A 22,157-nucleotide genomic window follows, 5' to 3' on the forward strand; every position below is an offset into this window, starting at 1 on the left:
CCCTTTCTACCTCCTCAGGGCCTTTGTTTCCCTCCTATCACCACTCTTCCCACCCTGCCCTCTTGCCTCCATCTCGGAGCCAGCCACTTCTCAGTCCTTGCGGACCTGCCCCTCCCCCGGGTTTTCCCGGGAATTCAGGACACTGTCACAGCGTCCACTTCCCCTGCAGACTGAGACTCCTCCCTCCTTCTGCATGTCCCTCCCTACCGGGTCAGCTCCAGGGCGTTTGCCTCCTGCTGACTTGCTCTTCACCATTAGACAAGGTAGGTGCCGGTCACTGGGGACAGACAAGCCTGCTGGACCTTGCTTGTGGGTTTGCAAGAAAGCAAAGGACGTTTGCAGGTGCAGACATGAGGCACTTAAAATTCTATCTTCCAAAATGAACTGCCATATATATTGTCCTGGCAAAAAGGCAAGGGCCACAATGTGAGCCAGCCCTAGGTACCCACCTTTACTTCTGAGTATATTTTTCTGTAGTTATTCAGATGTTAGCTTTTTAAAACAGCGAAGAGCTTGTGGTCAAATAGTGTTCTTGAGAAGAACCGTTCTTCCCTGCCCTTAAATACTATTTTTAGGCTGGGCGTTTTGATTGTATTGGTTTGTTTGTTTGTTTGTTTGTTTGTGAACATGGAGCTGTGAACAAACTGAGCATATTTAGTATATTTGCATTAAATTCAGTAATGTCTGGCAGCAGCCCTTCTGGGTGCGTAGAAGCAGAGAGGTGCTGTCATATAAGAATATGACATCCTAGATGGTGGGTCGATCTTGCCAAGACAGACAGTGTGGTTTTACGCCCCATGGCCACTGGGTCTGGCCCAGGCCCTAAAGAGACTGGCCGATGCAGTTTATATCCACTTGCTGACAGAAAAGGCCACCTGTTGTTTTCAGAGACAGTTTAAAACAAGGTGGTCAGAGTGGAGCCCTGTGCACACACAGGACAGCCTGTTGGGCCTGCAACAGAGAGAACAGGCCAGAGGCATGGCAGTGATTGACATGTTTAAAGAGGTCTCTATGTGCTCCTTAGATTTAGCTTCCTACTTAATGCTGTGGAAATGCGTGCTAAACCATGGACCTTATGCAAATTGCACACATGGTCAGGAAAACTAAGTAGCTGGAGGAGGGACAGCAGAATCACCCATGGCTAGGAGTTGGCTCTGCCTTCCCCAGGGCAGGACTCAAAATCAGGTGCAGTGAAGTTTCTATAACCTTTAACCTGGCAAGCTGCCAGCCCCTCCCTCTCGAACACCAGTTTTCTACAGGATCAAACTTGCCCTTGCACTCTGAGCCCAGGTCTATGATTCCTATTTGCAGGTACTTCCTGCTGCAATCCTGTTTGTGCCCTGAGCTTGTTGAGGTTTTTTTTTTTTTAATTTTTTCTTTTTTGTTTTTGGTTTTTTTTTTTCTTCTTCTCCTATTTCTTTTGGACAACTTCATTGTGTGATCGGACTTCTGAGCTACGCAAATCCTCAGAGCTTCAAATCAGGAAAACTATACTTGGAGACATGCTCTATGACTGTGTCTGACTTCCAGAGAGCAGGGAAAGTGATAGAGTTCTACTCCTGAAAGACTGTTTTCCACAAAAGATGAACATTCACCCAGGTGTAAACAACCGAGGGTTTGTGATAGTCATGACAGAGGGGACGGATGTCCTAGCTGACTCAAAAAAAGTTGTCAGAAAGTGCAGACCTATGTGCAGCAAGGGAAGACCCCAGGGAGATGCCTATGACAAAGGAGATATGGGAAATCCTTGGAGAGGTTGAGGGAGCCCTTGAAATTTGCACATCACACCTATAATAGGAATCCTCAGAGTTTTATTTTGAAAAACCTAGACTGTGCTCAAGCTCCCTGTGCAGCCAGGGGCAGCCTTGACCTTTTCACCCTTCATCTTCTCAGTGTTCAGATTACAGGTCTATCTCTCCATGCCCTATTTGGGGGTCTGGAGATTGAGCCCAGGGTTTCACGAATGCCAGATGAGCACTCCCTCCTCCAGCAGAGTGACCCCAGCCCACCTGGTTCTTGGCCTTGTAATTTATAGGGATTTGCCTGTGAGAGGCAGGCTGGTAGGAGCAACAGATGTCCTACTACAGGAGAAAGCCTGTGATTTATATATTTGCAGTATCTCCCATGAACGATTATGGGGGAAATCTAGCATTCTCTGTCAATAGCCATTACACCCTTGCCAGAAGACATTATCATCAGGGTGTCCTTCTTAGGACAATGGTACCACAACGAACTCCCTGACTTTAGGAGGCTCTGCCAGTGGGGATTATGGACCTGCTCTAAGGGTGGATGTAGCCTCAAACACACAGTTAATGAGCCTGCCCCAACCTGAGAGGAACAGAAAGCCTGCCAGTCCTATGAAAGACCTGATATTGTGCAGAAGAAACCACGCCTCAATGCAGAGTGCCCTTTCTCTGTGGCTCACTCTCCGGCCTTATTCCGTGTATTTGCATTTTGCAATTCTTTGTAGGTCATGGGCTACTGGTAGGCTGATAGATTTCCAAACAATGTCCTGCCTGTTATAATTAATCTCCTTCCTGCTTCCATTGAGAAGAAACTTTGTATCCATGTGAACTTCATCTCACCTTCTGGAGGGCTTGTATTCCAGCCAGTTGCAGCATCTCCCCCTTTCTCTCCTGTCACCCCAGGTGTGAACTTACTGTGAACTACGGCTATGGCAGAGTACGGAATGTTCTTCCCACAGGTGGACTTCTAGAAAGAATTGCATAAAGTATTCTAAGCAAATGTACCCCCAAAGCAAGGACATGAAGGGACGTCCTGGCATGTCCACGTTATGTTTGTAGGAAAGGAAAAGAAAGGCCTGGGAGGAATATTCTAGGCTCTTTTTGCATGACTAAAGGTGGTAAGATATAGCACCAGAGGCCTTTCCTTGTCCTTTATTTGCTTAAGCTAACCATAAATGTCACCTCATGTTTTGTTTGCTTTAGTAATCTTGAGCGGGCGCTTTGTACTCCTTTGAGCTTGGAGACCTGAAGTCCCATGATTTGTTCCCACTCAGATCATTTGATCCTGGAGACTTAGCCTCAGGGGCCACAGGGCCCATGGATCATTTTTAGTCTGTATAGGAGTGAGGTCTTTGCTTTATCCTGAAGCTCGCCTTCTAGAAAATGTATCATGGGGAAAAGCAAAAATCCTGGAGGCAGACCCAGAAAACACGGGCTGCCAAGGGTCAAGCATGTATTCTTGATTCTTAGCCTGAACCCCCACAGGCCTGTCCGTGGGTAGAAACTGCTTGCCCTGTCCAGAGTACACTTGGCTCCTGCTTCTTAGACTGGGCTCAGCGGTTGAGACCATGTGAAAGAGCTGGGCAGGACTCCAGCCTTCCACATGTGGCGTTCTTGGGCCTATGTTGGCTCTACCCCATTCTGTGGGAGAAAAACCTTGGCTCTCCTGGATGTAAAAATTCCTTTTGTAATTGGAGCTCGAGTCGGAAAAGCCTGTTGCCAGCACCTTCGAAGGGACTAGATTCCTTTGGGTCTTCCCAGCAGAGTCCAGGTAAGAGACTAGCTCATGGAACCACTTCGTTCTTTTTCTTCTTTTGTTTTGAGATAGGTTGCTCACGATCTCTTACCCAGGCTGGCTTCCAAGCCAACTTGTAATCTTTGTCCTAGTTTGCTTTCTATTGCTAGGTTAAAACACCAGGATCAAAAACTAGATAGAGAGCAGAGGATTTATTTGGCTTATACTCTGATATCCTAATCTATCCCTGAGGAAGTCAGAGCAGGAAAGCAGGACCTAAAGCAGAAGTCATGGAGGAATGCTGTTCTGCTTGCTCTGTTTGCCTTTTCCTGCTTGCTTGCTTGTTTCTTTCTTGCAAGATTCACTTTCCTTCTCTGCCCAGAGCAGTGTACAGGTAGCCTTTGCCTGACTCCAGTTCATATAAAGACCACCTCAAGTCTGGCCACTTCGGCTTCTGCCGAAGGACAGAGCAGGCTGGTCATCCTTGAAAGTTTTTCTAAGATATTTTCGTAGGAACGTGGGGTCAAGGAGAAACATTAAACCCAATAATGGAATCCAAGCCTTAGAGGAAAGGAAGCACACTAGACATCTTGAAGTGTCTAAGCTTAGGCCCTTTGCTTCTGTGGAAGACTAAAGCAGAGAAAGACTCAGATAGGGACTGCAGATGCCAGGTGGAAGCTTGTGAGTGGAAGATCAGCTTTCTTTACACCCCAGGATCCCGATTGTCTTAGGGTTTCTATTGCTACAACAAAACCCCGAGACAAAAAGGCAGGGAGGATCCTGGAGGCTGAGCAGAAGCAGAAGCCTTGGATGGGTGCTGCCGTTTGTTTCCTCTGGCTTGCTCAGTACTGGTTGGTTTTGTGTGTCAACTTGACCCAAGCTGGAGTTATCGGAGGGAAAGGAGCCTCCCTTGAGGAAATGCCTCCATGAGATCCAGCTGTAAGGCATTTTCTCAATTAGTGATCAAGGGAGGAGGACCCAGCCTGTCGTGGGTGGTGCCATCCCTGGGCTGGTAGTCCTGGGTTCTATAAGAAAGCAAGCTGAGCAAGCCAGTAAGTAACATCCCTCCATGGCCTCAGCATCAGCTCCTGCTTCCTGGCCTGCTTGAGTTCCAGTCCTGACTTCCTTTTGTGATGAGCAGCAATGTGGAAGTGTAAGCTGAATAAACCCTTTCCTCCCCAACTTGCTTCTTGGTCATGATGTTTGTGCAGAAATAGAAACCCTGACTAAGACACTCAGCCTGCTTTCTTATAGAACCCACCCACCGGCCCAGGCCTGACAGCACCCACAATGGGCTCAGGTCTTGGCCCATTGATCACTAACTGAGAAAATGTCTCACAGCTGGATCTCATTTCCTCTCTGATGACTATAGCTTGTGTTGTTGACTCAAAACCAGTCATTACACCCAGAGATGGCCCTTCATCCCCAATCAGTCAAGAAACTGTCTGGCACACTGGCCTACAGGCCAGTCCGATGGGGGCATTTTCTCAACTGAAGTTCCCTCCTGTCAAACAACTTTGGCTTATATCAAGTTAACGAAAACCCTAAGGAGCATATCCTGTGTTGGCCTGCAGAAAGCTGATATAACAGCCATGCACCCTATGTCTGGCCTTGGAATCTCTTCTCCGCACAGGGCAGCAATGGACATGGGTCTTGATGCTGGTCTCTGGTGACATGTCTAGCTGGTAATCATTCTGTAAGTAGCTCATAAAAACAACCAAGCAAATCGCTTACCTGGCTTGACTGAATAACTTCTTAATTTCTTTTCTCTTAAAACTTTCCCTTTCCCTCTGCAAACTTGAAACTAAGACTATTCAGCAGCATGTAGTAAATTATTTAACATCCACTCACTTTATCAGCCCAACATATAAGCCAGAGGTGGTAGCCTGTGGGTCAAGACCCCATAGGGGAGTGCAGATCAGATATCCTACATATGGATATTTACATTACAATTTATAATAACAGTAGCAAAATGACAGCTATGAAGTAACAATGGGGGCTCACAACATCATGAACTATGTTAAAAGGTTGCAGCATTAGAAAGGTTGAGAACCACTTATATATAGCTTAATATTGATGTATAATGCACCCCCCTTTTAGACAGAGTCCCATTATGTAGCTCTGCTTGTCCTACAGCTCTCTGTACAGACCGGGCTGGCCTCACAGTCACAGGCATCCACCTGCCTTTGCTTCCTGAGTGCTGGGATTAAAGGCATTTGCCATTATTCCTCCCTTTCCTTTTTGTGCTACATACAAATTGAAAGATTTTAGAGCCAACCCTGGCGGTGCGTGCCTGCAATCCCAGCAGTTGGGAATCACAGACAGGAAAACCAGATGTTCAAGGCCATCCTTGACTACAGAGTGAATTTAAGGCCATCTTGGGCCAAGACGAAGCCCATCTAGGGCAATCTTAGTCTTCCCCCCCAGGTACTACTATATTTATTTTCTGGAGTTCTGAAGCGAGAAGTCCAACATCGACAAAGCTATCTTCCCTCTGAAACATGTAGGAGAGAATCCTTCCCTGTCTCTCTCAGCTCCTGGTGGCTTCCAGTGGTCTGCCTCTTCATGTGGTCTCTCACAAATGTCTATATGTAAGTGCAGATCACTGTATTCTTGTGAGGATACCAACCATTGGCTAGGCCTGGCCCCACTTGGTGTGATGCATCTGCTAGGACCATAGTTTTAATTAAGGTCACTTTCAGAGACTAAAATCAAGAATTGAACATACCTGTATTTGGAAAGGACACGTTTCAAACTACAATGAAAAATACTCACAACTGAGCCCAGTGCGATGGTGCTTATCTTAATCCTAGCATTCTGGAGGCATAGACAGGCAGATCCTTGAGGCTGAGGCCAGCCTGGTGTACATGGAGAAACTTTTCTACAAAAGGAAAAACAACAAACATGTTTTTTGTGTAGTTACATTGTGTCCAATTGCTGTTATCATTAGTGCCATTTGGAACGTTGTTTCTTCACTAATGTGTGGTAGTGTGCACGCATTCCTGTGACTTTCTGTAGGACATATATCTAGTTTTTATGGAGCCTTTAAAGTTGTTTTCAGACACCATCTTACTATACAGCTCAGACTGGCCTGGGACTTGCTCTGTAGCCCAGGCTGGCCTCCAACTCAAGATATCTAGTTGATTGTGCCTCCCGAGTTATTCATTCTGATTATTTTTTTAGAAACTTTATTGTCTTCTTTATATTGAACACCTAAAACCTTGTGCACAAGCTCAAGATAGCCAAATAAGAGATTAGGACATCTGTGAACTCACTGAAGACTCTGATGAAACTTAGAACATCTCCCTGTCTCGCCCCACTACACTGGGTGATGAGTCCCAAACATCTGGTCACTTCATCTGTACAGATGTCTTTTGTCTATGAAAGACAGGACTCTGCCACATAGCAGCTTTCCCTCTTCCTGGCCCATCTTAATAGTAGTCTGCACATCTTTAAATATCCACTCAATTTTCGAATTTTCTGTAGTGTTCTCTCTCTCTCATTTAAGACAAGGTTTCTCTGTGTAACATGAGCTGTCCTGGAACTTGTTCTGTAGACCAGGCTGGCCTGAACTCACAGAGATCTGCCTGCCTCTGTATCCCAAGTGCACGGATTAAAAATTAAAAGTGTGTAGCACCATTCCTTGGCTTTTTCCCCCACTTAAAAATTATTCCTTATGGGGCTGGAGAGCCGGCTCCGTGGTTAAGAGCACTGATTGCTCTTCCAGAGACCTGAGTTCAAATCCCAGCAACCACATGGTGGCTCACGACCATCTGTAATGAGATCTGATGCCCTCTTCTGGTGTGTCTGAAGACAGCTACAGTGTACTTATATATAAAATAAAGAAATAAATCTAAAACAAAATTATTCCTTATATCTGTGTGTGTGCGCGCGCACACGCACGTGCACCTGCATAAGTTTATGTACACTGCATGTGTGTTGGTGTTTCAAGGGTCAGAGAGAACTTCAAATCCCCTGGAACTGGACCATCTAATAATGTAAGTGCCGGGAACTGAATTCAGGTCCTCTGCAAGAGCTTAACTGCTGAGTCATCCCTCCATCCCTGGCTTTTTGCTTTTTCCTTAACAATTGGTTAAAGTAATTGAAATTTATGAATCTTTTCCTTGATGTTTTGATTTTGGAGTCTCATTTAAGAGACCCCATTGTAGCTTAGCGTTAAAGGAAAGGTATTCTTCTGCATGTGTGTGGAACAGGCTAATTCTGTATTCTCCACTTGGGTTTCCAGGCCTGGGATATGATCTCTGCTTGGCTGGGAGGGGCTCTATGTGACTTGTTTTCTCAGCTGGGCTTCTCTGTGGATTCTGTTGCTCCTTCCTTGGGCAGTCTATCCTTCCCACGTGGGTCAACTAGTTAACTGTGTCCTGTCTTGTTGGCCTCTAGGATGACCTCACAGTATCCTGCTGTGCCTTTCTGCCCACCTGAAACCTGCTCCTGACTGCAGGACCTTGCTGGAAGCACAAGGCTCGGGGTTGTAGGACATCTTCCCTCCTGGTTTTAGGTTCTCCCTGATACACAGTTCTTAGTTCTATTAACAATGAAGAAACTCTACTCCCTCACAGTCTGCCTTGGAACACAGTCCCTGTCTGTGTGATGGTTTTGTTTGCTTTCTGAAACAGGCTTTCTCTGTGTAACAACATTGCTTGTCCTGGAACTTGAACTGGAGCTCTGTAGACCAGGCTAGCCTAAAACTCACACAGATCCACCTGCCTCTACCTCTTGGACCACCAAATCTGGCTCTCTCCTGTGCCCGCCCCCCTCCACACTTGGTTCCATGGAATTTCAGATATTTTATGTTTTTTTTACCTTATATTTTTTATTTCTTTGTGCATGTGTGTGTCTGTGGATGGGTGTACCTATGTGTGGGGTACATGTACATATGTGTATACATGCATGGAGAGGCCAGAAGACAACCTTGTGTAGCATTCTTCAGGTGCTGGACACCTTTTAAATATTTTTTTTTATTAACTTGAGTATTTCTTATATACATTTCGAGTGTTATTCCCTTTCCCGGTATCCGGGCAAACATCCCCCTCCCCCCTCCCCTTCCTTATGGGTGTTCCCCTCCCAACCCTCCCCCCATTGCCGCCCTCCCCCCAACAGTCTAGTTCACTGGGGGTTCAGTCTTAGCAGGACCCAGGGCTTCCCCTTCCACTGGTGCTCTTACTAGGATATTCATTGCTACCTATGGGGTCAGAGTCCAGGGTCAGTCCATGTATAGTCTTTAGGTAGTGGCTTAGTCCCTGGAAGCTCTGGTTGCTTAGCATTGTTGTACATATGGGGTCTCGAGCCCCTTCAAGCTCTTCCAGTTCTTTCTCTGATTCCTTCAACGGGGGTCCTATTCTCAGTTCAGTGGTTTGCTGCTGGCATTCGCCTCTGTATTTGCTGTATTCTGGCTGTGTCTCTCAGGAGCGATCTACATCCGGCTCCTGTCGGTCTGCACTTCTTTGCTTCATCCATCTTGTCTAATTGGGTGGCTGTATATGTATGGGCCACATGTGGGGCAGGCTCTGAATGGGTGTTCCTTCATTCTCTGTTTTAATCTTTGCCTCTCTATTCCCTGCCAAGGGTATTCTTGTTCCCCTTTTAAAGAAGGAGTGAAGCATTCACATTTTGATCATCCGTCTTGAGTTTCATTTGTTCTAGGTATCTAGGGTAATTCAAGCATTTGGGCTAATAGCCACTTATCAATGAGTGCATACCATGTATGTCTTTCTGTGATTGGGTTAGCTCACTCAGGATGATATTTTCCAGTTCCAACCATTTGCCTACGAATTTCATAAACTCGTTGTTTTTGATAGCTGAGTAATATTCCATTGTGTAGATGTACCACATTTTCTGTATCCATTCCTCTGTTTAAGGGCATCTGGGTTCTTTCCAGCTTCTGGCTATTATAAATAAGGCTGCAATGAACATAGTGGAGCACGTGTCTTTTTTATATGTTGGGGCATCTTTTGGGTATATGCCCAAGAGAGGTATAGCTGGATCCTCAGGCAGTTCAATGTCCAATTTTCTGAGGAACCTCCAGACTGATTTCCAGAATGGTTGTACCAGTTTGCAATCCCACCAACAATGGAGGAGTGTTCCTCTTTCTCTACATCCTCGCCAGCATCTGTTGTCCCCTGAGTTTTTGCTCATAGCCATTCTCACTAGTGTGAGGTGACATCTCAGGGTTGTTTTGATTTGCATTTCCCTTATGACTAAAGATGTTGAACATTTCTTTAGGTGTTTCTCAGCCATTTGGCATTCCTCAGCTGTGAATTCTTTGTTTAGCTCTGAACTCCATTTTTTAATAGGGTTATTTGTTTCCCTGCGGTCTAACTTCTTGAGTTCTTTGTATATTTTGGATATAAGGCCTCTATCTGTTGTAGGATTGGTAAAGATCTTTTCCCAATCTGTTGGTTGCCGTTTTGTCCTAACCACAGTGTCCTTTGCCTTACAGAAGCTTTGCAGTTTTATGAGATCCCATTTGTCGATTCTTGATCTTAGAGCGTAAGCCATTGGTGTTTTGTTTAGGAAATTTTTTCCAGTGCCCATGTGTTCCAGATGCTTCCCTAGTTTTTCTTCTATTAGTTTGAGTGTGTCTGGTTTGATGTGGAGGTCCTTGATCCACTTGGACTTAAGCTTTGTACAGGGTGATAAGCATGGATCGATCTGCATTCTTCTACATGTTGCCCTCCAGTTGAACCAGCACCATTTGCTGAAAATGCTATCTTTTTTCCATTTGATGGTTTTGGCTCCTTTGTCAAAAATCAAGTGACCATAGGTGTGTGGGTTCATTTCTGGGTCTTCAATTCTATTCCATTGGTCTATCTGTCTGTCTCTGTACCAATACCATGCAGTTTTTATCACTATTGCTCTGTAATACTGCTTGAGTTCAGGGATAGTGATTCCCCCTGAAGTCCTTTTATTGTTGAGGATAGCTTTAGCTATCCTGGGTTTTTTGTTATTCCAGATTAATTTGCAAATTGTTCTGTCTAACTCTTTGAAGAATTGGATTGGTATTTTGATGGGGATTGCATTGAATCTGTAGATTGCTTTTGGTAAAATGGCCATTTTTACTATATTAATCCTGCCAATCCATGAGCATGGGAGATCTTTCCATCTTCTGAGGTCTTCTTCAATTTCCTTCTTCAGTGTCTTGAAGTTCTTATTGTACAGATCTTTTACTTGCTTTGTTAAAGTCACACCGAGGTACTTTATATTATTTGGGTCTATTATGAAGGGTGTTGTTTCCCTAATTTCTTTCTCGGCTTGTTTCTCTTTTGTATAGAGGAAGGCAACTGATTTATTTGAGTTAATTTTATACCCAGCCACTTTGCTGAAGTTGTCTATCAGCTTTAGTAGTTCTCTGGTGGAACTTTTGGGATCACTTAAATATACTATCATATCATCTGCAAATTGTGATATTTTGACTTCTTCTTTTCCGATCTGTATCCCCTTGACATCCTTTTGTTGTCTGATTGCTCTGGCTAGAACTTCAAGAACTATATTGAATAAGTAGGGAGAGAGTGGGCAGCCTTGTCTAGTCCCTGATTTTAGTGGGATTGCTTCAAGTTTCTCTCCATTTAGTTCAATGTTAGCTACTAGTTTGCTGTATATGGCTTTTACTATGTTCAGGTATGGGCCTTGAATTCCTATTCTTTCCAGGACTTTTATCATGAAGGGGTGTTGAATTTTGTCAAATGCTTTCTCAGCGTCTAATGAAATGATCATGTGGTTTTGTTCTTTCAGTTTGTTTATATAATGGATCACGTTGATGGTTTTCCGTATATTAAACCATCCCTGCATGCCTGGGATGAAGCCTACTTGGTCATGGTGGATGATTGTTTTGATGTGCTCTTGGATTCGGTTTGCCAGAATTTTGTTGAGTATTTTTGCGTCGATATTCATAAGGGTAAATATTTTTTAAATCTACTTCTCTTCCTCCTCCATTGTTTTCCTTTGCACCCTTCTGTTTATTCTCCCTCTCCCTCTCCCCCCCATCTCCTCTCTTTCTGTCACACCTTGGCTATATGTGAACCTAGTTTAGAATTCTTCCAGGAGTCAGAATTTAATGTCGTTAGTTTCTTTTGTTGTTCACCTCTTTGAAGGATGTTTTAGGTGTGAATGTACATGTGCTTCCAAAGTAACTTCACAGAACCGATCGTGGTTCTGAAAGCAGTGCGAACAGGAGGTGGTGCCTGGGGAAGGGGGGGGGGGGATGCTCACAAGGGCCAGCTCATCTTAGCATCTTATGAGAACTGTCTCTCTGCTCCTACCACATGAGGGGACAGGGAGGAGGTGACATCTGTGGGTTAGAAAGAGTTCCTGCTACAGACAGCAGTTAGTGGCTCTGCCACTCTCTGGGCCTCTCTGTCCGCCATTTTGGACAGTGTTCTGTGGTTGCTTTTGAGCTGTTGTCTTGCTACAGCAGTGTAAGTGGGCTCACAGGTCTGCTTCTTCTTGAGGCTGAGCTCCCTTTTACCCTGTCCTCCTGAATATACACAGTGTAGATGGAGAGCTCTCTGCCATCCATTCTGCAGAGACTCACTGGCCTTTAAATGTACGGTCTCCCTGGTAACTGACTTGCAAAGCATTTGAGCGTTTATTAGTTAGCTTTGAGACTGGGTCTCTCTCACAGTCCAAGCTGTCCTCAGATTTTCTAGGTAACTGAAGGTAACCTTAAACTTCTCATCTTCCCGCCTCTATCTCACACCCAAATGCTGGCCAGGGCCTGGCTTTTTTCAGGCTCTCTGTGTCTTACTCAAGACTCACACAGTTTCCAAGTGTCAAGGGAATGCTGTTTAAACAACACAAAGCAGCAGAATGGGTCAGATCCACCACCAAGCATGACAGTGGGGCATAAGGCTGAAAAGGGACCTCAGAGTTCTGATTACGGCTTGGGCCTTCTGTTTGTGGAGTTCGAGAAGGGGGGGGGGTTGGTTAATAGGGGGATGGTTTGGGTGGTTTTCATTTTGTGTTTTGTTTTGGAAACAGAGTCTTATCGCATTGCACTTGCTGTTTCTAGAACCTTGTAGATCAGGCTGGCCTCGAACTTGCAGAGATCTGCCTACCCTGCCTCCCAAGTGATAAGATTGTGCAACCGTGTTTTGTTTTTGTTTGTTTTGTTGTAGTTTCTCTATTAAGCTGTATAATCTTTTCTTTACTGTGCAAGTCCCTCCCCATAATGCTCCCGATTTAATTACATGTATGCTCAATCATGAATAGGCACAAGAGGTCAGAGAGAAGATTCTCTCTAAGTTCATTTAGAGGATACAGTTTTCCTTACTGCAAACGTTCCCCCCGCCCAAACCAGTTGAAACCAGGTCATCCCCTCCTACTGTAACACAACTGGAGCATGATTGACTAGACTCGAAGTTTGATGATTGTTAAGGAGAGGGGAAACATATTCCATTGTTCTGAGGAGTTGCATATATAGTTTGATGCCAAGGGAGTCCTAGGTGTTAACAGGTTGCTATGGGCATTGTTCAGAGAGGGTATGCATGCATAGTATCTACAGGTAAGGTTTCTAGGCTGCTAGGTATGTCATTAGAAGAGAGTGTGGGATTGGAGAGATGGTTCAGTGGTTAAGAGCACTGGCTGCTCTTCCAGAGGTCCTGAGTTCAATTCCCAGCAACCACATGGCTCACAACATCTGTAATGGGATCAGATACCCTCTTCTTGTGTGTACTATTGTATTATTATTATACATAATAAGATAAATAAAAATCTTTTTAAAGAGAGAGAGAGAGAGAGAGAGAGGTATATGCAGAGCTCAACCCAAGTGGAGTCCTAAGTTGCTAAACTATTCCCTATGCTTGCCTGACTTCATTGGTTTTACAGGTGTGCACCGCCACACCTGGTTTATGAAGTGCTAGGGATCTAATTCCAGGCTTCAGGCATACGAGGTGAGTGCTCTAGCAACAGAGCTACATTTCCAGTTTGACTGACCTTAGCCACCACACTACTGAGTTTATTTATAGTTTATTTAGCACAGATTATGAACCACTTAGATATGAACCACTCAGCATGTGATGAATATTTCATTCCCTCTGTAGCCTGACGTCAAGACCCCAATGGCTAACGAAGCTAACCCTTGCCCATGTGACATTGGTCACAGGCTAGACTATGGTGGCATGGGCCAGGAAGTTCAGGTTGAGCACATCAAGGCATATGTCACCCGGTCCCCTGTGGATGCAGGCAAAGCTGTGATTGTTGTCCAGGATATATTTGGCTGGCAGCTGTCCAACACCAGGTATATGGCTGACATGATTGCTGGAAATGGATACACGTACGTATGAAGTTCTATTCTTTGTTTAAGTTTATGTGAATTTCTGTGGTCTGTTTTGTTCACTTCAGAAAGAAAAAAAAACAACAACAACAACAAAAAAACCCAAAACCCAAAGTGGCTTGAGTTATATTCTTATTTATATAATCTATCATAGCCTTGGTGATCAGTGATGGGAAGTGGGAACTGTCCTTTGAGATTTAACTCTAACCTTGTAGAGCCAACTCTTCCCAACAGAATCCCAGGACATCAAGTCCCCAGGGTACCCAGCCCTGCAGACATGCTGAACCGAGGGTCCTCTCCCCGTGAAGGGCTCCATCCAGGCACAGGGCAGCACCCCTATGCACACTCACCTGTGGACCTTGAGGAATCCCAGCCTCGGGGTGATTTTCACAGGTCTGCTGGGACAGTGACTCAGAACGAAAGAAAGTCAGGTAGAGTAGATGAGTGTCATCGAAACCTGCTGCTGTAGGTGTCACGTGACAGCTGATGACAGTCTTAGCTCTTACGTTGGTGGATACTACTGCTCTGTTAGTGCATTCCAAAGGATTTAGGTGATAGCCAGGAGGCGTTAGGTAGGTCAAACGCAGAGTGGTCATGAACAGATTATGAGGGATGAAGACACCCCAAGAGAACTGAGTCCTGGACCTGCAGCATTCCAAACTCTCCACAGTGATGACATCCCACTCAGTTCACTCGCATAGCACTGACTTTTGCATGGGTGAGGCAGCTTATTATTATAGAAACTTGAGTTCCTAGTCCAAAGAAAGCTGGAAGTCTAGGGCAAGCCCATCTTCTTTCCCCCACTGAGATTAGAACCTATCAATGCATGAGAAGACGTCTTTGGGGAAAGTGGGACATTTTCTGGGGAAACCTCTAAGTAAACCTATAATAGCTAACATGGACAGGAACCACACTCTTCCAGCAGCCCTGGGAGGGATGAATATTACTGTCCCCATATTGCAGATTGGGAAGTCAAGGCATGAAGCCAGAGGTTCTCAGTTGCTCTGGGTGAACAGTAAGCGGCTGCTTGAATGGGACAATGCCTGTTGTCGTAGGAGAGTCCTTAGGTACAGGGAGGATATATAGCACAAGCAGAGAACTAACTAGGCCTTCCAAGGCTCTGACCCATTCATGATACTCATTTACTTATCCTCAAGCCATCTGAGCCTAGATGGTCCACACTTCTGTCTGTCTGGTCAAGAATGGGAGCCCAGAGGCTAGAGAGATGGCTCAGTAGTTACAAATACTCCATGACTTGGCAGACAACCCAGGTTTGGTTCAGACAACACACATGGCAGCTCACAACCACATGTAACTAAGTACAGGGGATTTGACCCACCTTCTGGATTCAGCAGGCACCCGGTATGTACGTAGTACACACAATACATGCAGATAAACACTCATAAAAGTAAACACATATTTTAAAAGTGTGAGGGATAAAAGTGGCCAGTTACTTGTCAAGTTCTCTCTACAGTACAAGGTGGTACTAAGACTTCAACTTGGCCTGTCAGACCCAGGCTGTAGTGCTCTGCCTACCTGTACAGCAGAGGGGCTTGTCTTGGGAGGAGAGAGGCAGGATTGCGAATTGGAGTCCATGGTTCTTCTAGAAGCCAACTCAGGATTGAGCTAGGGCCACAGTCTCCCAAGGTAGAGAGTTACCTGCAGCTGTGTTTCAGGGACCAGGCCCTCTGCTACACTGCCCAGTCTCAGATTGCTTGAGGGTATGTAAAGTAACTAGTATTAGTAATGTCCATGATTTCCCAACTCTGAGTTGCCTATGGCTGGGCGATGTATTATTTGATCCTTCATATGACTTGTATGTGTACACAATGATATATATGTGTGTGTCTGACTGAAGGTTCATGCTCACCACTGTGAGCATTTAGAAGTCAGAGGACAGCCTCAGATGTTAGCCTTCACTTTGTTTACTCTTCTCATTGCCTGTTCTAGAACCTGCTGTGGACCTTACTCGTGGGGCAGGAGACTGTCTGGCAGCCTGTGCAGAGTCTGGGGCAGTATGACTCTATCACAGTGACTGGCGATCATTGAGAGTCCTGGGCTGGCTGAGAGGATCAACTAACTCTATCGAGGCAGGAAGGACCTTTGGCAGGACACACCCTTTGCCCATAGGTCCAGTTTTCCTTCCTTCTGCACTGGAATAGCTCTTGAGAAGTATCCCTGCTAATGGCCCTCTCACTTGCTAGAGCAGGGTCACACCAAACTGCTGGAAGCTGTGTACTTGTAGTTGTGGAATCTGAGGCAATCTGGCCCGCAGCAGATGATCTCTGTTGCAATAAAGGGTGGCCTTCGTGGCCAAGGATTTTCCTTCCCTCTGCCTAGAATTGGCAACCCGACGAGGCATTTAATAAACCAGGACATTGAGTCCAGGTGACTCAAAGGTTGATTCATGCCCATATTTTACAGAACTATTGTCCCAGACTTCTTTGTGGGTCAAGAGCCATGGGACCCGGCTGGTGATTGGTCCACCTTCCCTGAGTGGTTGAAATCAAGAAATGCCAGAAAAATCAACCGGTAAGTTTTCAAGAGGCTTGGTTTTATATTTATTGTAGCCCAGGGAAGGGACAGACAAGCTGAGCTTCATTGGATTTCTTCCCTCCCTCCCCTCTCCTCCTCCCCCCTGCATGACTTCACTTGGCTCTAGACAGAGTCCTTCCAACAGCATTATGGGAAAGAGTTTTGGTCCACCACACTATATGGGCTGAGGATAGAGGCTGACATGTATTACTTGCCACACTGCCCTGGTGAGCATACCTGCTCACTTCCCTTAGAAATCATGAACTCAAAGTCCTGCCTGTATCCACCTAGGTGCTTGGTTGCAAGTGATAGATAGAACACCTATCCCAAGTGGATCAGCAGTTAAAAGAGCTATTGGTCTATAGACCCAAAGAAAGTAGTTTGGGGTTCAAGCAGGAATCGATCCTGCTCTCATTTGTTCATCACAGCTTAGCTTCACTTCCTGTATGCTGGCTTCATGCTCAGGAAGGCCCATCGCCTCTCTCTGAGCAACCTGAGAGCATCACCCCCTCCCCCATCCTCATTGATTCTGTAGTCTATCCTGAAAACCCATCATTCTGATGAGGAGACTGCTCTTCTCTGATTGGCCCAATATAAGCCACAGAGATTTAGTTCACTCCAAATTCTACATTCCACCATGAAAGCAGTATCATGAAGATTTTTTTTTGTTGTTGTTTGTTTTAATAGTAACAGAACAAAGGTAGATTCCAAATCAAGACACTTTCCAAATACATTGGTGGACACATTAATTAGGCAGTTATAGCTAGTAGAGAAATCTCAGCTGTAGGACCCAGATGATATCTGGTAGCATTCTTAGCTCTTTGATTGGTGGAGTATGCGGTTTTGTTGAGTTGATATATTCCAAAGGTTTTCTTTCCTCTTATGTACTTATCAGGATGTTAGGTTCAACTTTATCTGCTAGTTACAGGAGTTAGAGTCAATACAGAGGTGGACAAAGAATGCCTCACTAATAGGCTAAAGGTAGCTCAGGATCAGGCTCTAGACCTGCAACTTCCCAAGCTTTTTACAGCCACTGAGTTTTAAGCAGTCAGTCAGCCTTCAAGTCTCAGCTTCTTTCTAGGATTTCTGGTTCTCACCACCAAAGAAATCTCAAACATTGAGTACTATTCACTGAGACATTGCAGTTTCAGCAACCCTGAGGGTCAGCCTTGTCAGCTCTGTCTGTGATGCCTTTTTTTTCTGTTCTAGAGAGGTTGATGCTGTCTTGAGGTATCTGAAACAACAGTGTCATGCCCAGAAGATTGGCATTGTGGGCTTCTGCTGGGGGGGTATTGTGGTGCACCACGTGATGACGACATATCCAGAAGTCAGAGCGGGGGTGTCTGTCTATGGTAAGTGCCTAGCACGTTTTACTCAGGGAAAGCAGGATGGTTGAGTGACAGGCTTCTCCCACGAGCTGCAATACAAAACCCGATGGCGTGAGGTAAACCAGCTTAGCATGGTTTTCAGAATCTAAAAATAGAGCTGGGGAAGATGGCTCTGTCAGTACTGTTCTTGTCTTGCTTGCAAGCATGAGATGCTGAATTTGGTCCCCAGAACTCATATTAAGGGAGACAGGTGTTATTTTTGGCTTTACTGGGCACTTTGCCTAGCCTACTTGATAAGTTCTAGATCCTGTCTCAAAAATCTAGGTGGAAAGGCTCCCCAGGAACACATCCAAGGTTGTCTTCTGACCTCTCATGTATCTATGTGCTTGTGCAACAGCAAATCTGTGCGCGTACACACACACACACACACACACACACACACACACACACACACACACACGAGAAAGCAAACAGTACAAACAGCAACTTTTAACTCTCTTTTAAATTAGCAGATTTTAAAAAATTGTATGGGCATGTTGCCTGCATGCATGTCTATGCCCACGTGTGCCTAGTGGTTAGAGAGGCCAGAAGAGGTGGTCAGATTCCTTCTGTGGTTATGATTTTGAATCACCATGTGGGTGCTGGGAATTGATCTGGGTCTTCTGGAAGAGGCGCCAGTACTCCTACCTCATAAACCATCGCTTTAGCCCCAACATTTACATTTTAGCCAAAAGAAAACTTATTTGAACTATGAGATAAGAACCCTTTATCTGTTGACAGAAAGCACACTGAATGTACAATTTAAAAGCATCCAGATTAAAATATGTCAAGAACAAATATAAGAAAGTTGACTGCTATTTCAAAGTTACACATTCACAAGCTGTTTTTAATCTGGTGCTTGAACTCCTTGAGATGGCATTTCATCTTCTATTAGCACTAAGGAAAAAAATAAAATATTTTCTTTTTTTCGGAGCTGGGGACCGAACCCAGGGCCTTGCGCTTCCTAGGCAAGCGCTCTACCACTGAGCTAAATCCCCAACCCCTAAAATATTTTCTTACACAAAAGGAAATAGAAGTGAGGAATGTACACACTCTTGAAACCCCAGTACTTGGGAGGCTGAAGCAGGAAGATTGAAATTTTCTGGCTAGCACGAGCTACATAATTAGAGCTAGTCTCACACAACCAAACAAATGCAATAAATCACTAGTATGAGGCTAGCCAATTTTCAGGCCAACAGTATCTCTGGGTGAATTAAAAGTTGGTCCAGACGCATGCCTTTTGGCGCCACCTGCTGGCTGCTGTTGTACAGCACGTGAGTGGCAGGTTATGGCAGGAACTGGGTAAGAGACATCTATGGAATGTCCAGACCTGGCTTTGTCAGAGTTGTACAGGGAGCACTGCCATCCTGCCTGTGGCTTGCTGTTTTCTGAAGAGGAGACACAGAGTGGAGACACACTGTGTATTACCTAGCTTTGCTCTCACAGTGGCAGGAAGCAGGGAAAAGGTTGTTTTTCCTTTCATCTTTTAAAAAATCCCTATGTGTATGCGTGCATGATGTGTGCATGTGCATTACAATGCCTGTGTGGAAGTCAGAGAACAACTTGATGTGGATTCTGGGATCAATCGCAGGTTCCTAGGCTTGTGTGGCAAGTGAGCTATCTCACTAGTCCTTTCCTGTTCATTCTCCCAACCTGGACTTGCTTTTTTCCAACCAAGCGCACCAGTGGGTTGTCCTGAGCCTGGCAGAGCAATATTTTGCACAAATTAACCTTTAGGATGTCCAGTCCATGAAGAATACAATTTATACAATAACCTGTAGAGCAGACCTTCCCTGTGTCTCTGGGGTCTTGTTTGAATAACTTGGTCCAATGGCTGTTGTTCATGTAACTGTCCAGTTCACTGAACATGTGGGACCTGTGTAGAAAATTCTAGAGTGGTGGTTTGAAAATTATGACCTGATGTATAAGCCATCTCAAGAGAGAACAGCACCAAGTTTATTGGTCTGGTTCCTGCTGAACAGGATGCAGAGTAGAAAGACCTGGCTAAATCAGTTGCACTTTTACAGAATCCATAGGCCAGGCTTCTGTGGGATTGCTAAAAATAAAAACAGCTGGGGAGATAGTTAAGGCAATAAAGTGTTGGCCACATATCCATGGAGACCTGAGTTGTGATCCCTAGCATCTGCATAAAAACCTGCTTGGGGGATGGGTTGTGGGTTTTGCACATGTCTGCCACCTCAGGACTGGGCAGGTGGAGACAGATGGGTTCTTCAAGCTCACTGGTCTATAGAAATCCCCGAGCTCTGGGCTCAGTGAGACCCTATGGCAAAATGAAGAATTAAGAATACCTGGCCTCCACACTTACATATACATGTGCACAGGACTCCATGCAGTCACCCCCATGAAAGCATGCATACCATCTCCACCCCCAGCACATGAAAGCAGTCTAACCACATGGTTCATGTTGCAAAACCACACCAAATCCAGGCAGAAGTCAACCTCCCTCAACTCTTTCCAGGTATCATCAGAGATTCTGAAGATGTTTATAATTTGAAGAACCCAACGTTGTTTATCTTTGCAGAAAATGATGCTGTGATTCCACTTGAGCAGGTGAGTAGGCAGCCTTCCATTTGCATATCTAATCGCATGTCATGACATCTTTTTTGGAGAAAGTTTCAAACTGATTTATCAGTTAGTTTCCCAATGGTGACAATTTACTAATGAACTTAAGCCCAGAATGGACCTGTTTAGAATGACAGCTGAAGGATGTGTTCCTGATACAGCCTGTTCACTGGGAATGGTTTCCATGGTACTCTGTCTACTAGTTCCTATGCATAGCCTGAGATGGATTTATTAAGCACACAGTTGGTTAGGAAAAAGTTTAAGTTAAAAAACAGCCATCTGTTAAGAACTTTTTTTTCCTTTTTTTTCGGAGTTGGGGACCGAACACAGGGCCTTGCACTTGCTAGGCAAGCACTGTTAAGAACTCTTAACTAAGGTCTCAATACAAATATTTTATAGCAGTCCTCAACTTAAAATCATTTGGTTTGCTTCTTTTACTATGTGCAATAGTTAACACACAGCAGGCCAACTTTGAATTTGGATCTTTTTCTGGTCTAGTGACCCATGTGTGTAGTTTCATGTTGATAGCTGGGGCAAAGTCCATTTCCCCAATAGCCCCCATAGTCATTAGGGAAACAAGCAATGGTTTTAACACCCTTGGCTAAGCTAGGATGGCCAGGAGGGCAGTTCTATCGAATGCCCACCCTGCCCTATGCTGTTGTGGACTGAACCCAGCAAGGATGTACCCGATCACTTCAAGTTTTTTCAGATCTCTTTACATAGACCATGCTGGTCTCAGGGATCTGCCTTTCTCTCTGCTGCTGGGATTAAGAATCTGCACCCACCATGACTGGTGCAGTTGTGACCCACAGCACCAACTCACAGTGGACACTGGGTCTCAGCTCCAGTGTAAATGCAGGAGCTCCTAGAACTGGTATGGAGGCAACGTTATGCTGCCCCGAAACTCCTCAGTGGCCAGGACTGTTTAAGACAACTCAATAGCTATGGAACCAGCTCACTGTGTGACCAATAGACTCTAGCTGGCTGTGGTGGTGCATGCCACTAATCCCAGCACTTGGGAGGAAAGGTTGGAAGCCAGCCTGATTTACATGTTGAGCAAGTTCCGGGACAGCCAGGGCTTGGTAGAGACCCTGTCTCAAAATAGAACCAAAAATCCCAAAAGGATTAGAAGATGCTACTGAAGGGTTAAGGTCACACCATTCTCACATACGTACATGTATTTCCCCCATCCTGGTGTATTAGGTTTCTATACTGATCCAGAAGCTTAAAGAACACTGCATAGTTAATTACCAAGTTAAGACATTTTCTGGGCAAACTCATGGCTTTGTGCATCGGAAGAGAGAAGACTGCTCCCCTGCAGACAAACCCTACATTGAGGAAGCGAGGAGGAATCTCATCGAATGGCTGAACAAGTATATTTAACAGCACTCAAGCACAAATTTTGAATAATTAAATTGACCCGAATAATTAACCATCTCCTAAAATTCTCCTGAAACATACAGTAGGAACTAAATGATCAATATCTGTAAGACTTAAATGATAGCATAACTAATTATTAGGGGAACCTGGGGCCATTCAGGGACCAGCTAGATTCTCAGATATGGCCTTACCTTGGTAATTTGTTAACATGTACAAACCCAGGAAGATCTTGAGTTGTCTCTATGTGTATTCAATCTCCCCTAGTGAAGTTCAATTCTGCACTTCAGTGTAAGCAGTGTTGACATTCAGTTCTCACCACTCTAACTATTCAACCTAATAAAGTGATTTTTAAAACTTGTGAATTTGTAGCTTCACTTTTAAACAAACACTTGTTTCTACATGCCTTAAATGTGGAAGTCAGAGTTTAACTTGTGGCAATCTTTTTCACCACATGGGTCTGAGGAATCATGGTCATTGGACTTGGTGGCAACCCCACCCTGAAGTACCTTGCAGAACAGAAA

General features: G+C 44.9%; 1 protein-coding gene across 3 annotated transcripts; it reads left to right on the plus strand.

The window, feature by feature from the left end:
* Positions 1-243: 243 nt before the first annotated feature.
* Cmbl (carboxymethylenebutenolidase homolog) lies at positions 244-21,994 on the plus strand. 3 transcript variants are annotated; one of them, NM_001008770.3, is made up of 6 exons: positions 244-263; positions 13,539-13,771; positions 16,196-16,303; positions 17,516-17,658; positions 20,153-20,244; positions 21,460-21,994. In NM_001008770.3, exons 2-6 carry the CDS (start codon positions 13,557-13,559, stop codon positions 21,637-21,639), a joined length of 738 nt encoding a protein of 245 aa, NP_001008770.1. In that variant the 5' UTR covers positions 244-263; positions 13,539-13,556; the 3' UTR covers positions 21,640-21,994. The 3 variants fall into 3 exon arrangements, with proteins under 3 accessions (NP_001008770.1, XP_006232159.1, XP_063137823.1); XM_006232097.5 differs by lacking the exon at positions 244-263 and adding an exon at positions 1,249-3,516; XM_063281753.1 differs by lacking the exon at positions 244-263 and adding an exon at positions 11,236-11,395.
* Positions 21,995-22,157: the final 163 nt, after the last annotated feature.

Source organism: Rattus norvegicus, chromosome 2 (assembly GCF_036323735.1).
Source record: "Rattus norvegicus strain BN/NHsdMcwi chromosome 2, GRCr8, whole genome shotgun sequence".
Lineage (NCBI taxonomy): Eukaryota > Metazoa > Chordata > Mammalia > Rodentia > Muridae > Rattus > Rattus norvegicus.